The sequence below is a fragment of the Vanessa cardui genome, chromosome Z (genome assembly GCF_905220365.1).
Source record: "Vanessa cardui chromosome Z, ilVanCard2.1, whole genome shotgun sequence".
Taxonomy (NCBI): domain Eukaryota; kingdom Metazoa; phylum Arthropoda; class Insecta; order Lepidoptera; family Nymphalidae; genus Vanessa; species Vanessa cardui.
Genome location: NC_061154.1, coordinates 16900834 through 16921752, shown reverse-complemented (window position 1 = coordinate 16921752; position 20919 = coordinate 16900834). Strand labels below are relative to the sequence as shown.

Sequence of the window (20919 nt, the reverse complement as noted above, 5' to 3'; positions counted from 1 at the left end):
GCTGTAGTGAGGTCAGCTCAAGGTCATTTCGACCGAAACGCGTTTAATTCGATATCTCGAGAATGATCACTGTTAGCCAAAAAATTATAGAGACCTTTTCTTTTCCAAATTAAATTTACCAACTTTTTTATTTAAAACTTTTTTTTCTAACATTAATATTTTTCAACTTATGACTCCCGCAAGGCAAAAATTTCATTTTTTTTCCTATTTTTCGTCGTTTTCTCCCCAACCATTGGATTTTATTGAATTTTACCGATCATCAACGTAAAGATCTTTTAATTATGAACAATTTTGTTCTTAAACTTTTTTCTGTAGTGCCAATACTTTCGTAGTTATATATCATTTTACCGAGCGAATTCCGCGCCATTGTCGCAACGTGTATCCACAGACACACTGTTGCGTGTATTAGTGCAAGTAAGGAACATCTGTCCTCGATTTTTATACCTGGGGTAACCCTCGTCCCATGAAATCTATTTTTAGCCTAAGAAAGGGTCGGGGTAAAGGGGAGTGGAAGTGAGCATAACCGTTCAGTTGTTCAGTGTTTTCTTGGCTTCTACGCAGTGAGGATCAAAAATCGTGTATTTTCGGTTTTAGAATGTTGTGCTGCTGTAAAAAATAAAAATGGAACATTGCTTTATATGCAGCAAAACGTTGAGTGAAGGAGAAGTTATAACGGTGCAAAAAAAACGGATACAAACACTTATAAAAGCCAGCGTGATAAGGGGAAATAAGGAACATGAGCGCATGTTAACCTCTCTATCGAGTATAAGGTAATATTCATTATTTTTTGACCGTTATAAAAATTACTTTTCATCATCACAAAATTTTCCAGTATTTACTCCTGGTATTAATTATTTATTAGGGTGCATTCTTCGTGTCAAAGACATTATGGAGACGAGAGAGCTGCGGCGGCTGTTGTACGGCGAAGTCTGTCGTCAGACTCTTCGTCGTCATCGCGGACACCGACACCTTTACCCGTGCCACATGAAGAGGAATTCGATTTCAAAAACTCGTGCTTTATTTGCACCGAAAAGATTCCGGAAAACGTTCAAGAAACGAACCAACGCGTTCGCCTCAAACAACGAATTCGTATAAGTTCGGTAAAATCATTTTCAGCGGTGAAAAAATCCATATTGTCGATATTGGAGGGCCGAAATGATCAAGTGTCACAGTCGGTGAGTGCGCGTATACGAGAAGTTTCTGATGATGTTGGTGCTGGCGCAAGATACCATCACAAATGCTGGCTCGATTTAAAAGTTAAACCGAAAAGGGGAGTAAAAAGAAGACGCAGTTGTGAAAATATCGAAGACATTGTCGACGCAATATACAATTACATGCTATCGAATGATGATGATTGTCAATTTAAACTTTCCGACATAACCCACCAAATCGAGGGTGCTGAAGAAGTAGACTTCCGTACCATAAAAAAGTACTTAATAAACAAGTACCGCGATAATATCGTGATATTCGAACGACCACGTCTTGGCACATTTATTTGCTTAACGAATGCAGGTGCGAAAATTTTGAGCGATTCGTTTTATAAGGCGAAAAAAGGAAATCCAGCAGAAGAGAGATCACGTGTTGTCGAAGAAGCAGCAGGAATAATACTAGAAGATATTCGAGGCCTTTTGCTGCAAGACGAATTTCCTCCGATCGACGATTTCATGAAAAATATTGAGTCGACAATTCCACAATCGCTCAAAGTTTTTCTTCGCACTTTAATAATGAAATACAAGTGTTCAACGACCAATAAGTGGGAAACTATCTGCACTACCATCGCACATGCCATCATGACTGCAGTTCGACCTCGCCGATTTCATTCTCCCCTGCAATTGGGAGTTGCAACATTTCTGTACAGGAAATTTGCGTCAAAACATCTCATCGACATACTGTCAGCTTTTGGATTTTGCTCTTCCTACAATGAAGTGTTATTATTTGAATCATGCTGTATCCAGAATCATTCTCCAAAAATCGGGGTATATGGTTTTTCCCAGTTTGTCTTCGATAATTCCGATTTCAATGTTAATACAATTGATGGCCACAATACTTTTCATGTAATGGGGGGTATACAGTGCGTTACTCCTTGCGAAGCCGTCTCTTACGAAGCACCTGCCTCGCGGAAATCTACGAAATTAACTGCGGCGGAGATAGCAAAGTTCGGACACATCCCTATCGAGACATACGAAAACCGTTGTGGCCCGAATGAACTTTGTGCCCTCAACATCAATTCCATTCGTCCGATAAATCTGACGATTTCTCCAACGCTTGCCGACTTTTTATGGTTGTATGGCAAGTGGACTGTTCGACCCGATATTGGTGGATGGAATGGCTTCATGCAGCAAGTGATAGCTGAAAGATCATTCAAGAAAACGAGGGTGATTCCATTACCAGTCATCGATGCTCCTCCGTCCAAAGAAGACACTATTTATACCGCGTTACGTTTGGCTACCGAAAAATGCAAAGATGCCGGGCAAAAAGGATGTGTTGTCACTTTCGACCTTCCGCTTTTCATGAAAGCTCACGATATTATATCTGGCGTTGATTCGACTTCACCTGTCGGTAAAATAGTCCTCCGTTTGGGCGGGTTTCATTTATTGATGTCCTTCTTAGGCTCAATAGGAAACATTATGGATGGCAGTGGCCTGACAGAGCTTCTACAGACGATATACGCTGGTAACAGCGTCGTCCATATTTTGTCTGGACATGCATATTCTCGGGCTGTCAGAGGACACACACTGGTTCACCAATCGCTAGCCAAGATGATAATTGACAGCATGGAGAGCGAATTTACGGAAGAAGAGCGAGAAGAACTTGATTCGATTTTATCCGGGCCCGAACGATCCTACATCCTCGCAGAAGCCGAGAATCCTGTTGTTGAAGCCGCGTATAAGAAATTCGAAAATCAACTGAAAGTACTTGAAGAGCTGAGCCCGACCGGAAGACTTTGGATACAATACTTTCGTATGGTTACGCTCATGAAAAACTTCATTGAAGCCGAAAGATCGGGAAATTGGAACTTGCATCTTGACACCATCCAAAAAATGTTGCCATATTTCCACGCTAGTGGCCATTTCTTGTACGCAAAAGCAGCACATATATATCTGCAGAGAATGATGGATTTGCAAGATAAATTTCTTGATTTCGAGCTGCAAGATTTTGTTAATGGCTTCTTTACGATGCACTTTACGGACAAGTCGTGGTCAGGAATTATGTCCGACATGGTAATTGAGCAAAGATTAAATCGACCTATGAAAGTAGCTGGTGGACTAACGCAAGGACGTGGGATAAACTCTCACACAACATCCAGATGGATTCTAGGAATGATCTCAATGCTACACGTTTGTGACGAAGTCGAAAATTTTTGCGGCGTATTCAGCGCAACTACTGAGCAGCATGTTGATGCTAGACCGTCGCGCATTGTGCGAGATAACAGCGACTCAGAAAAACTGGACAACTGGTTGAGTGAGCGCCAACCTTTCATCGAGGCATGCAACTTGCGGTCACTAAGTACTGGTGCCATCGGCGACTCGACAATCAACTGTCATCTTTGCGATGAAGTTGGCGCGAAAATGTTGAACGAGATGATCGGAAGACCATTCGCGACGTACAAGTTTCAACGAAAAAAAAAAGTCCTTCCATTAGCTGCAATTACCAACAGCATCCGCGTGGATGACAATGCGCCAGTTGTTCCAGTTCAGCCGCTGTTATTATTCCAACGAATGACTCTGTCTGAAAATTTGCCAACGGAATTAAAAGAAATCTTAAAACACGAGCTGGCACCTTATCCGATGTCGTTATTCACACAGGAAGGAATGCGCCACGGCACAAAATCTACGTTGTATGATTGCTTCCTGCCGTTAAAAACACCTCCGGACTTAGGGCCGAACCCAAAATTCATTATTGACGGTGGATTTCTTCTACACAGGGTTGTGTGGGGCAGCAACGTTACCTACTCCGATATATGCCAGAAATACGTAGCATACACAAAAAAACACTACGGTACAGACGTAGTAATTGTATTCGATGGCTATCCCGAAGATATTTCCAACTTTGGCACCAAATCTGCCGAACGACTGCGCCGATCCCAGTTGAAGCCATGTGTGGATATAATTTTCACCGACAATATGACCGTCACCGCAACTCAAGATAAGTTTTTAGGCAACGAGAGCAATAAGACCAGATTCATCTCACTACTGAAAACGGTTCTCATCAAATCAGACATAGAGGTGGAGCAAGCCGTAGAGGATGCGGATGGTCTAATTATCAGTACGGCTAAGAGAATTTCGCAGGAGTATAGTGCTGCGGTTGTTATTGGTGAGGACGTGGATTTGCTGGTTTTGCTGACTGCAACAGCCGGCGCGTGCAACAACATTTTCTTGAGAAAACCTGGCCGAGGCAAATCGACGGACGCTACATATAGCCCACACTGCCTCAAACCGATATATGGGCCGAATGCCGCAAAAAACCTATTATTTTTGCACGCCATTAGTGGTTGCGACACAACGTCGGCACCATTCAACCTAGGCAAGCTGAAAACAATGACCGCATTGAAAAAATCTCCGGATTTGGTTTCGTTAACTGAAGTTTTTCTGCAAGACAAAGCAGATAAAACAACTATCGCTTCAAACGGCGAACAATTCATTTTGAATTTGTATCGCAAGGCGGGTGACACGAATTGTACAAATCTCAACGAGCTCCGATATAAGGGATATAAAAAAATGGCAGGCAGTGGGAGGGTTAAATTAGAATCCCTTCCTCCTACCTCTGATGCGGCATTTTTTCACTCGCTGAGGTGTTTCTACCAAGTACAATACTGGCTGGAAAATTATCTGGAACCCGAGGAGTGGGGCTGGCGTCGCACCCCCCGTGGATTGGAGCCAATAACGATGTCATTGCAACCAGCTCCGGATAATTTACTGAGATCGATTGCGTGCAAATGCAAAACCAACTGCGGCAAAGCGTGCGGATGCAGAAAGGCCGGCCTCTTTTGCTCAGTTATTTGCAATAATTGCCAAGAGAACTATTGTTCCAATATGGCCAAGATTACCGACGATGATGATCTTGACGTAATGGACGAGGACGACGTATGCCCCGATACCGCCAGGGCCTTTAATATTCACGAATCACTTCCATCGACCTCGGGTGCTTAACTTTCCGAATTTTATAACCTATTTTTTTTATCAATAAATGTGTGAAACAGTTTTAATTGTTAATTTACTTCTTACCCAAATTAACCGAAAAATTTACCCAAATTAAATACCCTATTTTTAAATAGTTTCATCGATTGACCTTTTTATATTGCGACAGTGGCGCGGATTTCGCTCGGTAAAATGATATATAACTACGAAGGTATTGACACTACAGAAAAAAGTTTAAGAACAAAATTGTTCATAATTAAAAGATCTTTACGTTGATGATCGGTAAAATTCAATAAAATCCAATGGTTGGGGAGAAAACGACGAAAAATAGGAAAAAAAATGAAATTTTTGCCTTGCGGGAGTCATAAGTTGAAAAATATTAATGTTAGAAAAAAAAGTTTTAAATAAAAAAGTTGGTAAATTTAATTTGGAAAAGAAAAGGTCTCTATAATTTTTTGGCTAACAGTGATCATTCTCGAGATATCGAATTAAACGCGTTTCGGTCGAAATGACCTTGAGCTGACCTCACTACAGCCCCTCAAATTGGAATTTAAGCTCAGGGTGCACCCCCCTTTCGATCCTCAAAATGCCCAAACTGTGTTCGCTCATGTTTATTCATTTCGTAATTTGACTGGACTATTCTTTCCCTTTGAGGTGAAGGTGAATCCACCCCTGCTCCAATGCGGGTCGGTGGATTCACGCGTGGCAGTTTGTTGGCAATCATTTACGCGTTCTAAGCACTGCATGACCATCTCGGCTCAGTGTGTTTATAGAAGTGTATCGCAAGTCGCATACTAGCAGAGCCTAGCATTTTGTTCGAGTACGTACGAGAATGACGAGTACTACACAAACGAGCATCTCGTCTCCGCGACCTCTCTTCGTAACGAGCAGAGTGTTCCTCTAATGTGAACATAGTGTTTGTATGTTCATAAAGTAATGAAGATATCTTAATTAAACATAAGCTAGAGTTGCCCAAACGAACAATTAAAATGTCTACTGTTATTGTTTTAGAAACATACCAAGAACATATTCGAACGGTGGCTAGATCCTACATCAAGGGTGCATGACTGAAAAACGACATAAACGTTTATTGAAACCGGAGCAATGCCTCCGCGCGCCGCCGTCGTATCTTGTACACATTGGTATGTGTACAAGCGAAATAGATCGTGCATATGAAATAAAACTGAAGTTGTAAACATGATATTACACTATATACGCGTCGCAGGGCGCGCTAAAGAGTGTCCGCCAGCGTTGTGTACAAATAAGTGCGGGCGATGCACGCGTAGGCCAACTTCGTTAAGAGACGCCGCCACTTGGAGCGGGCGATAATCTAATACTGGAAATAATCGCGTTACTCGGCGGCAGGGCCACCGCGCGCGACTGTACAAACATTTCACACCGACGCACTTTCCAACGTTTAAAAACGTATCTACCGGCTTGGATTTAGTCAAATTATTTCACAAAATCGTAAGTCATTAGAGTACTTCAGAATCAATATCGTCGTATGCAGAAGCGTGACCGCATGTCGGCCGCGATGCCGTGTAAATAATTGTAATATTGTGTAGAATATTGTATAAATCGTAGTATAGAGCTGCCGTCATCCAACGGTCGCTATTTTTCCTAAATTCGATTCGGGAAAAACAAATATTGACTCGACTTTGAGAAAGCAAACACGACGAGCAGTGATACTGCTCTGTGCGGTCTGCGTGAAACCAAAACCCTCGAAGGCTTATTTATTTGATTTTTTGTAGTACCCATGTTCTCTAATAGATTTTTTCAAAAAGCACAATGTCCATCGGCAGAGTTCCGTAACTTTAATGAATTCATTTCATTCGCTCCCGGTTCCTACGGAGTAATTTTTCATAGCTATTCTTCCTATTGCGTACTGTATTCATAGACGTTTTGTGTATTTGCAATAGAGGGTTTTTTTAAATGCACTGGCAAATTATCCTAATGTATGTACTTGAGAAAGTTTGTTCATTTCCAATTATTTTAGCCATATAATTAACAAATTTTTTATACTGCGTAACTTGAATCGGTGCTTTTAAAGATATTAAAAAATACTCAAATAAAGGAGAGATCACACAGTAAAGGCGATATACATATTTTTCACAGGTTAAAATATATCACGGGATAATCCAAAAGTTTCTTTAAATAAACTGTTGTAAGCATGGCCACTTAAAATATTACCATCAACCGTTCGTTGCAGCCGACAGAAAGAGGCGTTCGTCAGTAGAAACAACAATAATATTTAAAAATGGTCGAATACGAATTTTTCTGTTATAATTTCCTACCATTTGTAAAGTGATGTTTTCGTTACAATTAAGAACAGTTCCAACAAATAAATTAAAACCGAAATAACCAGACTCCAAAAACCATCAAAGTGATCGAATCAAATGAAACGAAAATATTTAGCCGCGCCGACAAATGTGCATTCGTCTCGTATCGCGATTTCGGGACGTGCATGTAAAAGCAAATCGAGTTTCCAATCAAAAATTTTCACACATTCAAAGGTGAGTTCTATTCGGTGCAGCAAGGGCTGCGGGCTCCGGCTCACTGGCAGATATTTCGAAATCCAATACGTCAAAGTTATCATATCAAAAAAATATATATCGTAAGGTATTATATGTACTATTGTAACAATATTCTGTGCCTGCACTTGTTGTCGGTCTCAATATATATATTAAGTATAGGAAGAGAATGATTGATAATTATTTTTACGAGAGCGAGCAGATAACCAAAAGGCTGGCGACGGGCGGAGCGACAGCCACGAAGTCGTAGTCGCATAGTTAACACAACTCTGGTAGAGGCTGGTGAGCGAGCGACCCGCCGCACGCAACACGAGAAGTCGACCCGCCCGTTTCTAGGGAAGCAATATACTCCGTTCGGATACACGAAGCTACCGTAACTTCACCGACTCTCTTTACCGGCAGTTCTGTAGCAACTGCGGAACAAAACTAAGATGGTAAATGTTTTTTTTTAATTTTTTATTTTAAGCTACATCCACGGGCTCACAGTTGCCGTGCCTTTTTTTATAATTTAATTTAATATTTTTGTGTCAATTTTTGGCGTACAGAGATTTACAGTAGCTGCTATTCTAACATTATCAGCTTATTAACTACAGTAGATCGAAAAGCAGCGAAGATCTCCTGCGACTCCAATGTCTTCTTGCCGGAGGCTCTCGCCCGTACTGACTTATATGTACATACTATTTATATAGATAGATATTTTATGTATATACATATGTATACATTTCACTTTTGATAGTATTTTTGCGCCAGTAACCTCTCCATTTTTAGGGAGTGGACGACGGGATTTGCGGAGTAAAGGTTGCGGAGGATATAGTAAATATTAAGATGGATGTATTCACTACACTATTCACGCTTGGATATTACCCACTACAGCTGCACGACGTTGCGACGTCGCGGCGTCAAGTTCTTAAACGAGATAAGGGTTAAGGTACGCCTTCGCATTCAGTCGTTCTAAGAGAAACGCATCTCTCCGCGACTTACGCTTGGAACCGCGTCCTCCTTTGTCCTTGGCACATCACTCGAGCCGATAGCGTCACGTAGCGTCAGGCAGCGCCCTGAATGCGACGTCTCACAATCGTTGGCTACTCGGAGTGCCGGCCTTTGTATGCCATTTCTATTGCTCTTTGATTTCCCCTGAAACTTGATTGGAATATATTGGCACAAAGGGTATCTAAGGTATCATACTTAAATATTTGTATCCCAGTATTAGTTTGCGCCGTCGAGGGACGCGCCCGTCACGGAGATGATCAACTTGTTACGATGTCTGAAATATTATCTCTCTCTATCTCTAGGCTTGTCGAGGAGACTGTGTATTATAACAAAGCCGATCATAACATGATACACGCTATTATTTAATTTCTTCAAATCTGGGGTTAAAAAAAAATCTCTTCACAGATAGCTTTCCGAATGATGTATCTCGCCGTAATATTTCTTGACAAAAATACGAAGATATGAGAAAGATTCTGTTTTGTGAGAGTCGGCAATGTTTCTCTAATTAGTAGGTACTAAACTTCAACCAAAATCCTTCAAGCAACATCTTTTGATAGGATTTCGTACGTAGAAATTTCAAATAATTCAAAACCTCATCAGAATGTTCATCAAGTGTTAGCCGAACACGAGCCTAATAATTGCAGTCGCTCGGTCGGTCGGTCTGTCGGTCGGGTATCGTTAGTAATACAAACGTACAATAACTGGGAGCACTTTTGTCTCAGACGCCGCGCTGGCTGCGATATGGGAAAGTCGGTGCACATCCCTCCGCAGGAAATCACATGTACTCGAACGAGTCATTAGTGACACAACTTATATTACACATGTTATGTGACGTAAAGCTTAGTTATAACTTCCTTCTAAAAATGTTATATTTGCACAACAATTGACGCTTGCTTCACTTATGTCAAACAATACGCAATGAATATGCATATTAGAAAGATCTTAATTTAGTTGAATCGAAATGTTAAAAGTGCAATGCGAACGAATACTGTGTGGGGTTGGGCTGGATTCGCAAGCGAGGATGGAATTGAACCGAGGAGTCCGGTTACGGGCATTTAGTGTTGTTAGCGCGCTCACCGGCGAGCCGAGTTTTGTGAGATATTTCATGTATACGGGATATCGCTCTTACCGAGCAAGACGTCCTAGTTGTAGTCTAGAATTCGATGCGAGTTTGCGTACAGTTAGCCGATAGCTCCTCAGGCTGAACTCTAAAGTGGCGATTGGTTTTAGTGTTCGTTCAGTCGAGTTCACACTCGCAGGTAATTCTTACTCGCAGCCAGATCTTTGGTCTGATCTGATCTATGAGTAGCCCAGCCATTATATTATTTTTTTACAATATTCGAAAACTCAAGATAATGAAGTGCTATGAGTAAAGAATAGTAATTAGTAATCAGATTTACATAACAGGTGTGATATCGCGGTGGCGAGCTGTAACGTCGGAAGAGCGGCCGCCGGGCGATGGCCACAATCTGATAGGCGTTTGTGGTTGCATCGGATGTGCGAACGCTATTACGTTGTCCTCAATAATTAGCCGATTTAATTTGATGGCTTAATGATACGCCGGTAACAGCTGATAATGTACTTTGTGGTTAACACGAGGAATGGGAGTATGTTTTTATATTATACTTAGTTTTTATATAAATATAAACCGTACCAAATGCTATCTCAGAAACTAAACCACGTGATATAGTTCGCGGAAATAATGTTTGTAATTTATATTTGAAATATCAAAGGATACAGACACCCTCATAGAAAAGTCGGCAAAGAACGTAGACCGTAATAGATATGAGGAAGGACTAGGCATAGGCTGCGCACGCCAGCCAAGTCACCAGTCGTTTTTTTATTCATTTTTCTCATTTTGTCGCTCGAGCCCTTTGGTCAAAACAAATGATTTTCAGTGGTAGTGCTTAAGTTTATCGCGTTCAGATAAACGTAAAGACGCTTAACTATTCCTGCGCGACTGCCTTCCGCGCGCCGGCCGCGACAGTACCCTTTTGATGTGTCGGAATTACTGTTGGTAGAACTATTCACCCACGAAGGCGCGCCCCTCCTCGCTGCGTTCGTTTAATATGTAGCAATTTAGAAGCTCCTTTCATCACGGTGCATCGAAAGGACACTCCGACGAAAACAGTTCCTTAGCTCAAGTTTGGAGACATAAGGTCATTCATAACGTTTAATGCATAAGTTTGACTGAATCAATCAATCGAAAATGGAATGAATGTCAGTGAGAGTGTGGTCGATAGTTAGGTCGTTAATTGTCTTAGAGCTGGCTAGAAAGTTCGGCGGAAAACCAATTTATCACCGCTAGCAGCAGGCTCTGTCGGGGAACTTGGAGCTATTGATAAAGCACCGTTCCAGTTACCTACAGACCCTGACGTCTATACGTGCAGGGCACACACGTACTGTACGTTCGTCGACCACAAGATGAACAATCACAGATTTGGGATAGCTTTGGTATTTTCACTTTTGGGCAGGTGATTTATAACAGCTTATATAAGTTTAATATTGTTAAGGTTAAATTTTCGTAATTAGAGGCAACAGCGTCTGTATATGGAGCTGTAAAATATTTTCCAGGCTTCATAGTAGCTATAGTTGACGCAAAGGGCCGTCAATTAGTCTCATCTATCTCTACAAGCTACTCGTGAGCGTCAATGTGGCCAACGTTTAAGACCGAACAGGTGAGGTCGAAAAGTCATGTTAAAACTTTATTACAAAAACACATCGCAAGCCACAGGCGAAGGGAAAAATGCATGGAGTGCTAATTCTATATCGGTAATATAAGAAGTCGTAAGTCGTTCTACCATACACATTTTTCTTAATTTTTCCTAGTTCGAATAAAAAGTCGACGTCTATACTACAAAGCAGAGTACCGAAATTAAATATAATTTTTATTAGACATTCGATTCATTGACCTCAAAACTGTCAATTATTGTTGGCAGCTGAGGTCTCGAAACAGAAATTCACCTGTGACTGAAACCGTTAACTGCGACTTTGGCTACGAACACAGAATCGAGTGCGGATATATTGAACCGTGAAGCGTGTTTCATGGCGCTACAAAAACATACAACAAAATAAATTAAAATTTAGATTGAACGCTTGCAGCCCTTATGGATTTGCATAACATACGACGATCCACAGCCGAAGCAATTTGCAAAAAATAAAACATTAATGTTTTTTCACGAAGTAACGTAAACTGTATATATTCGTTTTTAATGAGTTCGTATTTATATATAAACATAGCGTTATTTAACGCATAAACAATACTACAAACTAAAACCTTTTTTTATGTAGGTTTTTCGAAACTATAGTTAATCGTAAACTTATTCGCAAGATGCGACATTGTTAAAGCCTAGTCGCATCTTAACAACAAATAAATGATTCCACTTAGCGAGAGACTTTCTGCAGCTAGAACTCCTGCGTAAAATATATAGGTATCAAACGGTGTAATGCTCCGCGGTCGGAAAGTATTTGCTTCTGATTCTGTGAATAAACTCATAGTTTTATTTAATACATATGCTCAGGAGCTCGGCAACATATTCCGTTCCAGATAACTCCACGCCACCCCCACCCCGCGCCCCGTCCGACCACGACTGATCACGTTAATGAGGATTGCATTAGCGCTGCTTTATCGTGTCACTTAATACGGCACGAGCCTAAATATTCCAATATAAATGTAGACGTTCGTGAGGGAGAACTTTTCTCAATTCCAACAATGGCGGTGCAACGAGTCCTTTTCTGACTCTTTCCTCAACTTCAATCTGCGATCGTTTTCATTAAAATCAATCGATCAATATAAACGTGCGTTATTTTTGGAGGCCCATAAACACCCCATATCGTAATTCGCGATAGATATATTTCAAGTTACCAAAGTATGTTAGTTGATCTACGAGTGCATCGTTGATGCATAATATGTTTCGGTACATTTAATTCTAAGTAAAACATTTCAACGCCCACGTCGATGGCTGCGATGTGTAATCTCGATTTCCCGTTCCAATGAGCAACCCTAGTCATTTATTTGCACACCTCACACAGCGCTGATCAGTTGCAGCATTTTAATTTACAACTTTGAAGTTTCGAATGAGGGATGGACACAATATGATCGAACTTTCCTCGTACGCCGCAAAGTTCCATCCTCAAAGGCACACGCTCAATACGATCGCGAGTCGCGATAGGCTACCTCGCATTTAAATTGGTTTTTAAATGAGAGTTCCTATTTTTAATAGCTATCGAATGTAGCCAGGATAGTCGAAGGGATGCGAGCGGAAAGTATTATAGTCAAAAACACTACATACTCGAAGAGCATCGTAGGGACGGCAGCGGAGATGCGGGAAAAGGACGTAGTCGTGACCGTTCGTATAATAAATATCAGGAGCGTGGCGTGCGCATATATTCAATGAACGTTTCAATACCGACAATTTTATGCGTAATTACAAGAAATCATACCATCAGACATGAATGCGCATTCATATATTTTTCGATTCTTGCAAGAGTAAGATAATGTACTAGTCGAGTAAAGCTAGTCTCACAAATGACTACTTTTTATTAAGTGTATGTTTATAAAACAGATAGGAGAGCGGACGAGGAGCAAGTTGGCAGCAGTTCACAATATTTGTCAGCTTTAACGTTCACAATTTCCTCGCCATCAACTCCACTGGCTGTGTACTGATTGAAAAGATAATGAAATCCTGATTCTCGCGACTATCGGTCGGCGTCATTTTCATACATAAAAGACTTCAATTAAAGCTTCACAGCGCACACGTCTGCTATTATTGGGATTGTTTCGCAGGCTCATTTAAAACAAGATGAATGCGGGTGCGGTGCCTGCGTTATGGTACTGAAATTATGACGTTCAACAAATTTAAGTATTTCTTTTATGCTGTCCGTCCCGACATCGTAGGGATAAACTTCATAGAAAGGGGTAAGGGGTATTCCACCCATTTCTCTCCCTTGATGTTGGAATATCTAACAACTTTACTTAGCAATTAATATCTACTTTGAAAAATGAGTAACTACACGTACTTGCATGTTGATTGTATGGTTCCAAAGACATTTATGGATTTCCTTTCGGATATAAATACTAGGGGCTGCTCATTAGGCCCAATCAAATGTCAATAATAATAATATACGAGAATGCCATCTGTGTGTGGCACACAACTACTGCGTGAACCGATGTTGACTTTATCTTCAATTCAACACTGTCATTTGACGGGTCAATAAATCGTTTCTGTTTTTGCGTACAACCAATAACATATTGACAAGACCGTCATTATTTTATTTAACTCTTGGGCCCTGGTTATAAATCGCACGAGTAGAACAAAAATGCCCGGACGCTCTTTGAATAAGACCATGTACCTGGATCAACCGAATATTAGCTGCTGGGGCAGACACAAGAGGCTTGAGAAGGAAAGTACCTTTTTTAATTTAAAGCGCTGCAGCGCAACAACGCGGCGACATTGACTTTAATTGCCTGGAACATCCCTCGCTATTCTAATCCCTATCGACGGGCGACGCGGCGGCTCCCTGACCGTAAACGTTGCATAACGTGTGTGTTCAAGGCGCGGTTTGGTCTTTCACGTTGCCCGCATTCGCTTTGTCATATTTAATGTTTGCATTTCACGGATAGAAATCATACATGACTTCTAGTACATTACAGTAATTACAGAATGCGAAACAAATAAAAGATTTACGTCGACAGTGTAACCATGTTTGTACAAAACAATATAATACAATATAAATAACGCTTCAATTTTAGGCAAAACAAGTTAATTCGCCGTAAGAGGCTTAGCACACTGGAATGCTACTAGTTACGGAGCGATCGACACCCGCCCGGAACGCGCCGACCGCCGACGACCTCGCTTTACTATTTACAAGCTTATTTATAACATCTACATAATTTACCACTTTTCAAAAAAATACTACTGATTAGTAAAAAAATGAGTACAGAACTATTTGGTAATTAATTGTCAAAGTAAATATAAACATGTATACGATATAATTATGTGCCTTACCTGAAAGTCGAAAGAAGGGTAGATGGTCGTGGTGTCGATGTCTGCCGCGCTCTCGCGGACCAGCGGGCACTGGTCGGTGAAGGGCTGCCGACAATGACTGATCGTGTAAATATCAACTTTTATGAAAAGTATGTAACGACCCGAGGCAACGAGAGAAAACAGTGCAATGCGAGCGTTCACGATTTCACTTAACAATAAAAAATCTGCAAAATAAAATTAAACGCCACTAATTCATGTCAAGTGCAAGCATGAATGACATTTTACGGGAAGATTGATGTCAATATTTATAAGAGAACCGGAATAGCTGTAGGGTGAGAGGAAGCCTGTGTAGGATCTGTCTACCGCCAGAAAGAATGCAAACAGGTGCTCCCCCAACGCCAAATAGACGCGGAAACGGCATCATAACAAAAATATATTATTTCCCAAGATATTCTTCTGATATTTAAGCAATTCTTATTGAATGATTGAGTCATTACAACTGGAGGCATGCCAGGCAGGCAGTCTCCGTAATCTTCATGATAAACTATCTATAACACCCATGTACATAGCCATCTCTGAAATTCTGAATTCTTTGAAAATACTTAAATAAAGCTAACGTACAATGTCTACGATAAGCTTCCGTAGACCTCCAGGAATTTCCGATATTGCAATATCACCGCGCCGAGTTTTTATATCAGTTTGAATGTAAAGTTTTAGAGTTGCGATGCTCTCAGTGCACAAAAGGAAAAGCCAGCAGCACTACTATCTGATCACAATTATTCACAAGCAATGAGATGCACCGCACGGCGCGCGCGGTCTCCTGCAATTTCATATCCCTGGTATAAGTTGACTCCAGCGATAATGCGGTTTTCCAGTGACTGCATCGATCGAAACCAATGTGACATAAAGTTATTTAAATGTAATTAATATTTATCTCTTAATTATAAATCATTTTCATAAAATAACTTTTGCGGTCTGCGAGGTTTCTTTATAGGAGCTCGTGTTTCTTATCAGCAGAGTAAGTATAAGAAGCAAACGTAATCTCCGCATTTCTACATTAGAAGATTTATAGAAAAATATAGTTTTACATTTATGTTAACGGTAAAAGCATTGTGTTTGTGTCTGTTGTAACAAAAATGGCTCGATGGGAAATAGGTTAAACTCCCGAGACAAACGACTGTCGTGCGGCATGTTTGACGTAAATGTCTGATTCCCAATAAGATGCCGCTATGCCTCGTCTCAAGGTTCGCAGTACTACCACTAATGACAACCGAGCTCACCTTCTCCTGGAGCGCTCGGGAAGAGTCGCGCGCGTACTGCAAAGTCTTCGTGTTTTCATTATTGTTCAGAGTATTTGCTGAAACAAAAGATAACCATATAAATCACCACATAACTACAATTCCGTAACACATAAATAGTAAGAGCAACAAACGAGTTTTTCAGTTTTTACTGGTGATGGGTTACGAATGCACGTAAAAACGAAAATGATTCGATAAGATGCTTTTTAGTTACATCAATTAAACAATATATTTTTTATTTGTTAACTACATTGTGTATACAAAAACCTTCTTCTTTCGAAACACTCTATCTACTAAAGAAACAATACCGCATCAAATTCAGTTGCGAAATTTTAAAGATATATCCATACATACGGACTGATACCCGTCTTCTTGATATAGACACATATATATATAACATTTGTAGCTGTACATAATATTCACGAATGTAGCTTTTTTGTAAAAGCAATACGAACTTAAATGTTGTCTTAATGGAACATTAAGAGGCGCATCGCGCCAGATTTATTTTCGTTTAAAACTTTAGCGTTAACTTAAAATTACTTAAAGAACGTTACACATAAGTGGCGGTTGTCGACAAAATGACACTGGAAAAATTTAATTGTAAGAACTTAATTGTCGAAGACCTAATTAGAATATGTTTAGAAAATGTAAAAGAGTTTATATGACGATGAAGAGATCCGACAAGACCACGGATTGACGGCTCGCATGGCACTTCGGTTCCCGAGTTCCTCTAAGGAAATATCATTTTAAAACATTGGTACCGTGAACTGTTTATCGCTTTAAAAGAACACAGATAAATACTCGGCCCACGTCTAACCCACCAAGTGGCCATCGAGTATGTCACGAGCCACCGACCGGTACTCTCACGGTATGAGACGCTTCTTAATATTATTAAGAACCACAGTACAAACAAAGAATATATTAATAAAGTCCAACGTGTATAGCTCGACTCGAGCTGTAACAACTATAAAATTGCTATAGAACTGAAAACGAAATAACAATTCATATTCTTCTAACCAATTATTTATTCAGAAGCATTCCCGGAACAAGATAACATAAGCCAATAGCAGCTACTGAGAAGACGTGCACTTTGTAATAATCAACTCTTGTCTATGAGAGCAATCTAGAATATCTTATATTTTTTAATGAAAGAAAAGAACTCAACTATCAATGATGGTCGATAAATATTTCGAGGGTAACCTCGGCCAGCAGCCCGATAACATTGAGCGCCGTAAGTTCGTGAAAGACAATGATCACATATTTTTGTGAAATAATATTATAGGTGTGTTTATATTTCATATTCCATTACTAAATGTTTGTCAGTCAAACTACAAGTGTCGCCCAGTTACAAGGAAGGCTAAACTATTTGCTGCTTGTTTTCTTCGAGCGGACGAGATTATTGACATGACTCGAACATTAACTCACTAAAATTTGCTCGCTGCTGTACTACTGGCAACTCGAAATGAATTAGTCACTCTAGCCCGCTGATTGCCGGCCTTTACCCGCGGTGTATCGAACGAGAACGGGAGCGGCTTCTGCACACGAATACACCTTGTATTCAGGAACGTCAAAGTGAAGCGGTCTTCGTGATCTCAACGAGCTATTAATTAATTATGGAACTCGTAATCCATTAGGTCTATCACGTAGTACAATGCGAGTACATGCGGTTATTAATTGCTTATCTTGGAAGCGTAATTACTTATCATCCGCTAGACGACCGCACGTAGGATACTAGTACACATTATTATATGACAATTTTGTATTAATATATCAATTCATTGAGTATAAGAAACTTTTTCGTATGTCATTAATCCGTCATGTCGCGGAAAAATGGAGTTACACGCTAGTAAAAACTAAAATCATTTTTGAACTATCTATGAGAATTGTTAATAATTTTCCTCTTTTTACAAATACATTACATACGATTACTTAACTTGAAACGAAAAGTATTCTTAGATTTTAAAAATTTGCTCCTCATCGAACTCACATTCCGATGAATGAAGTTCGGTAAGGATAAGGTAAGGTGGAAAGCCGCCACACAGCTGATGAGGCGCGTGGCAACGAACACTTTATATGTACGTGTGAAATGTTTATTAGTTTTATTTTACCACGGAAACGTCTGCGACGAGCCGATACGTGTCGTGTTACGTATACAAGAGTTGACGTTCGCGGAATGAGTACGTACGTATTTAATTAAAAGCACAATTCGACCGTATACAGTTATGGCGATAGTGTCCCTGGCGACTGCATTCATCTCCGTTATTGTTACCGAGCATGGGCATGCTTATCTTTGCCGTGATTCATTTGACAAGTTTTCGTCGTGCTCGACATCTTGTACCTTAGGTGTATCGACGTATTTTACTACGTGGCAGGAAGTCTGAATATAAGTTTTTGTAAATTTTAAGAACCAAATGGGCAGAAAGGTAAGGCTGACTAGCCATGGCTGCAGTCATAATGCAGTCTCCGTCGAAACTGTAGTCGCCCAAGTCAGCCGCCAACACCGTTCGCGTCGCGTGAGCACGTACACAGACAACATTCAGGTAATTATTATTGTCTAGGTAATGACGCAGCTTATTAACATTCTTGTTGTTGCGACACAAACCGGTTCTTAATTGATCATCCAGCAACCGACAACAATTACTTTTGGTTTTTAACTGCGACATCAAACTACAGATGCAGCCACGACCACTACCGTCATTGTAGTAAGGGTTGATATTATTTTGGGGAAACAGCAGTATAAAATGGACACTCTGGGTACAGCGAAGTCTTCGTTGTCACCTCAGTTCAGAGAAGAATCGTCAGAAGTTTTCTTAGAAAGTACCAGAATCTTTCACAAGCTATGCCTTAGACGAAACTCAGGATATATTTAAATATTTTAGTTCAAAGCAAGCCAAGCCCACCTCAACGTAGTAAAATGCACGTATTACGTAGAAGCGGTTTTGGAACGGTCGACGACTCGCACAGAGTAACGATTGTAGAAAAAAATATTTATTTAGTTTTAGTCTTAATATACCGCAATGACGGCACGATCCGATATTAGTTATAACGACGATTTACTGCAAATAATGAGGGAATAAAAGCAGCGACCTAGCGAGGACGTGATGTTTGTGTTGATATTGGATCTGTTGGCAGTTGCTACCCGCGGGCACGCTCCGGAAGCTCTACCCTACTTTTGTCTTCTCTTAGCTATTTAATCTGCACATATCATACCTATGCCAACATTAAAAATCTACGAATCGATAGCAGGGAATTACAACATCATTACTGGATTTAGCAAAGTTAACACGAATTGTTTAGACGTTCGAAAATGACCTTAGCACGAGAGCAACATTGTGTTCGACTAAGTAGATGATGTCTGTTAGTAGCTGATACCGGCTTCGTGACAGCTTTAACATTGTTAAGCGAGGCGAACTCTATTTACATTAGTTGATTAGAGACTTGTTTTAAACCGAGACTCGCTACATTGCTTATAGCGGCGGCCAGCGACCGGCACTACACTTCAATTGGCGAACGTTTGTAGAATTACGTTAGAACGTTTGTAGTTTGTTATTCGCGAGCAGATATGAGCCTATAGTCAAATGGATCGGTAAAACATGTGTCAATAGTTCGAGAAAGCACTTTTATATTTTAGTCTCATGGACACCGTTTCAAACAAATGTGTAATCGTTCTGTATATGTGCAATGCACTTGTTTATCATCATCGTCAATAAACACACGCTTACCTATACGCGTCCACTAAGATCGCCCTCGTGTATGAAATATATCCGCACCTTAACGTCTACCCGGATAGTGGAACACGTAGAATACGGAGAAACAGTTAATGCATGCAGTAGTCGGGCTGCACACAGATGTTTGTAGACTTAACTATTTGTTTACTAGCTTAGTTTGTCACACGACATCTCATAATTAGGTTTTAGCTTATTATTTAACGATTACATAACCTGACCGCGTTGTTCGCGAAAATACGAGACCGTACACAGTGCATACATTAGACATGTACTAAACGAATTCCGATTAATCAAAGCGGTAACGCAAACGGAAGCAGCCCGGCCGGGGCTGAATGAAATGCACCTGTTAGTTAAATTGCACAAGTGGGCTCTCGGCGACTCGCAAGTGTTGCGTTTGTGCAATGCTGAGGGAATCGGAGCCACGTCAATATATATTGAGGCTTCAGGCAATCGCTGCGAGTTAGAGTCCCTGTAGACTCTTTTCAATAGACTCTTTATTTTATCTATATCTGTAAGAAATTTATCTTTATAATTGTATGTATGTATATAAACAGGACTCGTCTATCTCTATCACCGCTTTGCATTGACCTATCGGACGTCGTAGGAGCTTTGAATATCGAGCATCGCACATCGTATCCGGAACTCTTTAGTACTATAAATATTAATCTAGCTATTCACGTGGCATCCATCATTTCAAACTTTGTCTTGCTTACAACTAGTTCCAACATGTCGAACTGACCTCATATTGTCAGGGAAAGACTTGCCGCCAAAGCAACATGTTCGAAAAACCTTTCTACTTATGCGAGTATAAAGTATTTTAAGTATTAGATGGACAGACAAACTTTGGTAAACAATTACTATTATAATAGTGACGAGAGGAGCCATGAGAGTAATAATTTGAAGTGACTTTAAATTGAAAGCATCGTGTTTATGTGTGGAGTCGATGTTAGCGCCGCGCTGTTTTTGGCTGTTGTGTTTCTGAAGTAAGGCCATCGCCAGGCCAATTGATGAAATTATAATAAAATTAAAATAACACAAAAAGCTTATGTATAAATTAATAAAATAAGTATGATTATAAATAAATATTATTATAAGCTATAATTAGTTTATAATACTCCACTTTCATGGCGTGGCATCTGTAAAACTTATAATGCTCTATGAGTCATTTCCATAAGCTAACTCTCTGGTTACTAACTCTGGGTTACTAACTCTCTGTCTACATACAGTCGTAGCAGAAAATACATCAT

General features: G+C 40.3%; 1 protein-coding gene across 1 annotated transcript in view; it reads right to left on the bottom strand.

Annotated features, from left to right (window-relative positions):
* LOC124543185 (alpha-mannosidase 2) overlaps positions 1-20919 on the bottom strand; it is an 83361-nt gene that overhangs the window by 6430 nt on the left and 56012 nt on the right. Inside the window, exons 3-4 of the mRNA XM_047121270.1 lie at positions 15927-16003; positions 14668-14751 (exon numbers count right to left, since the gene is read on the bottom strand). Coding sequence (XP_046977226.1) covers positions 14668-14751; positions 15927-16003 — 161 coding nt within the window. The remainder of the gene's footprint in view (positions 1-14667; positions 14752-15926; positions 16004-20919) is intronic.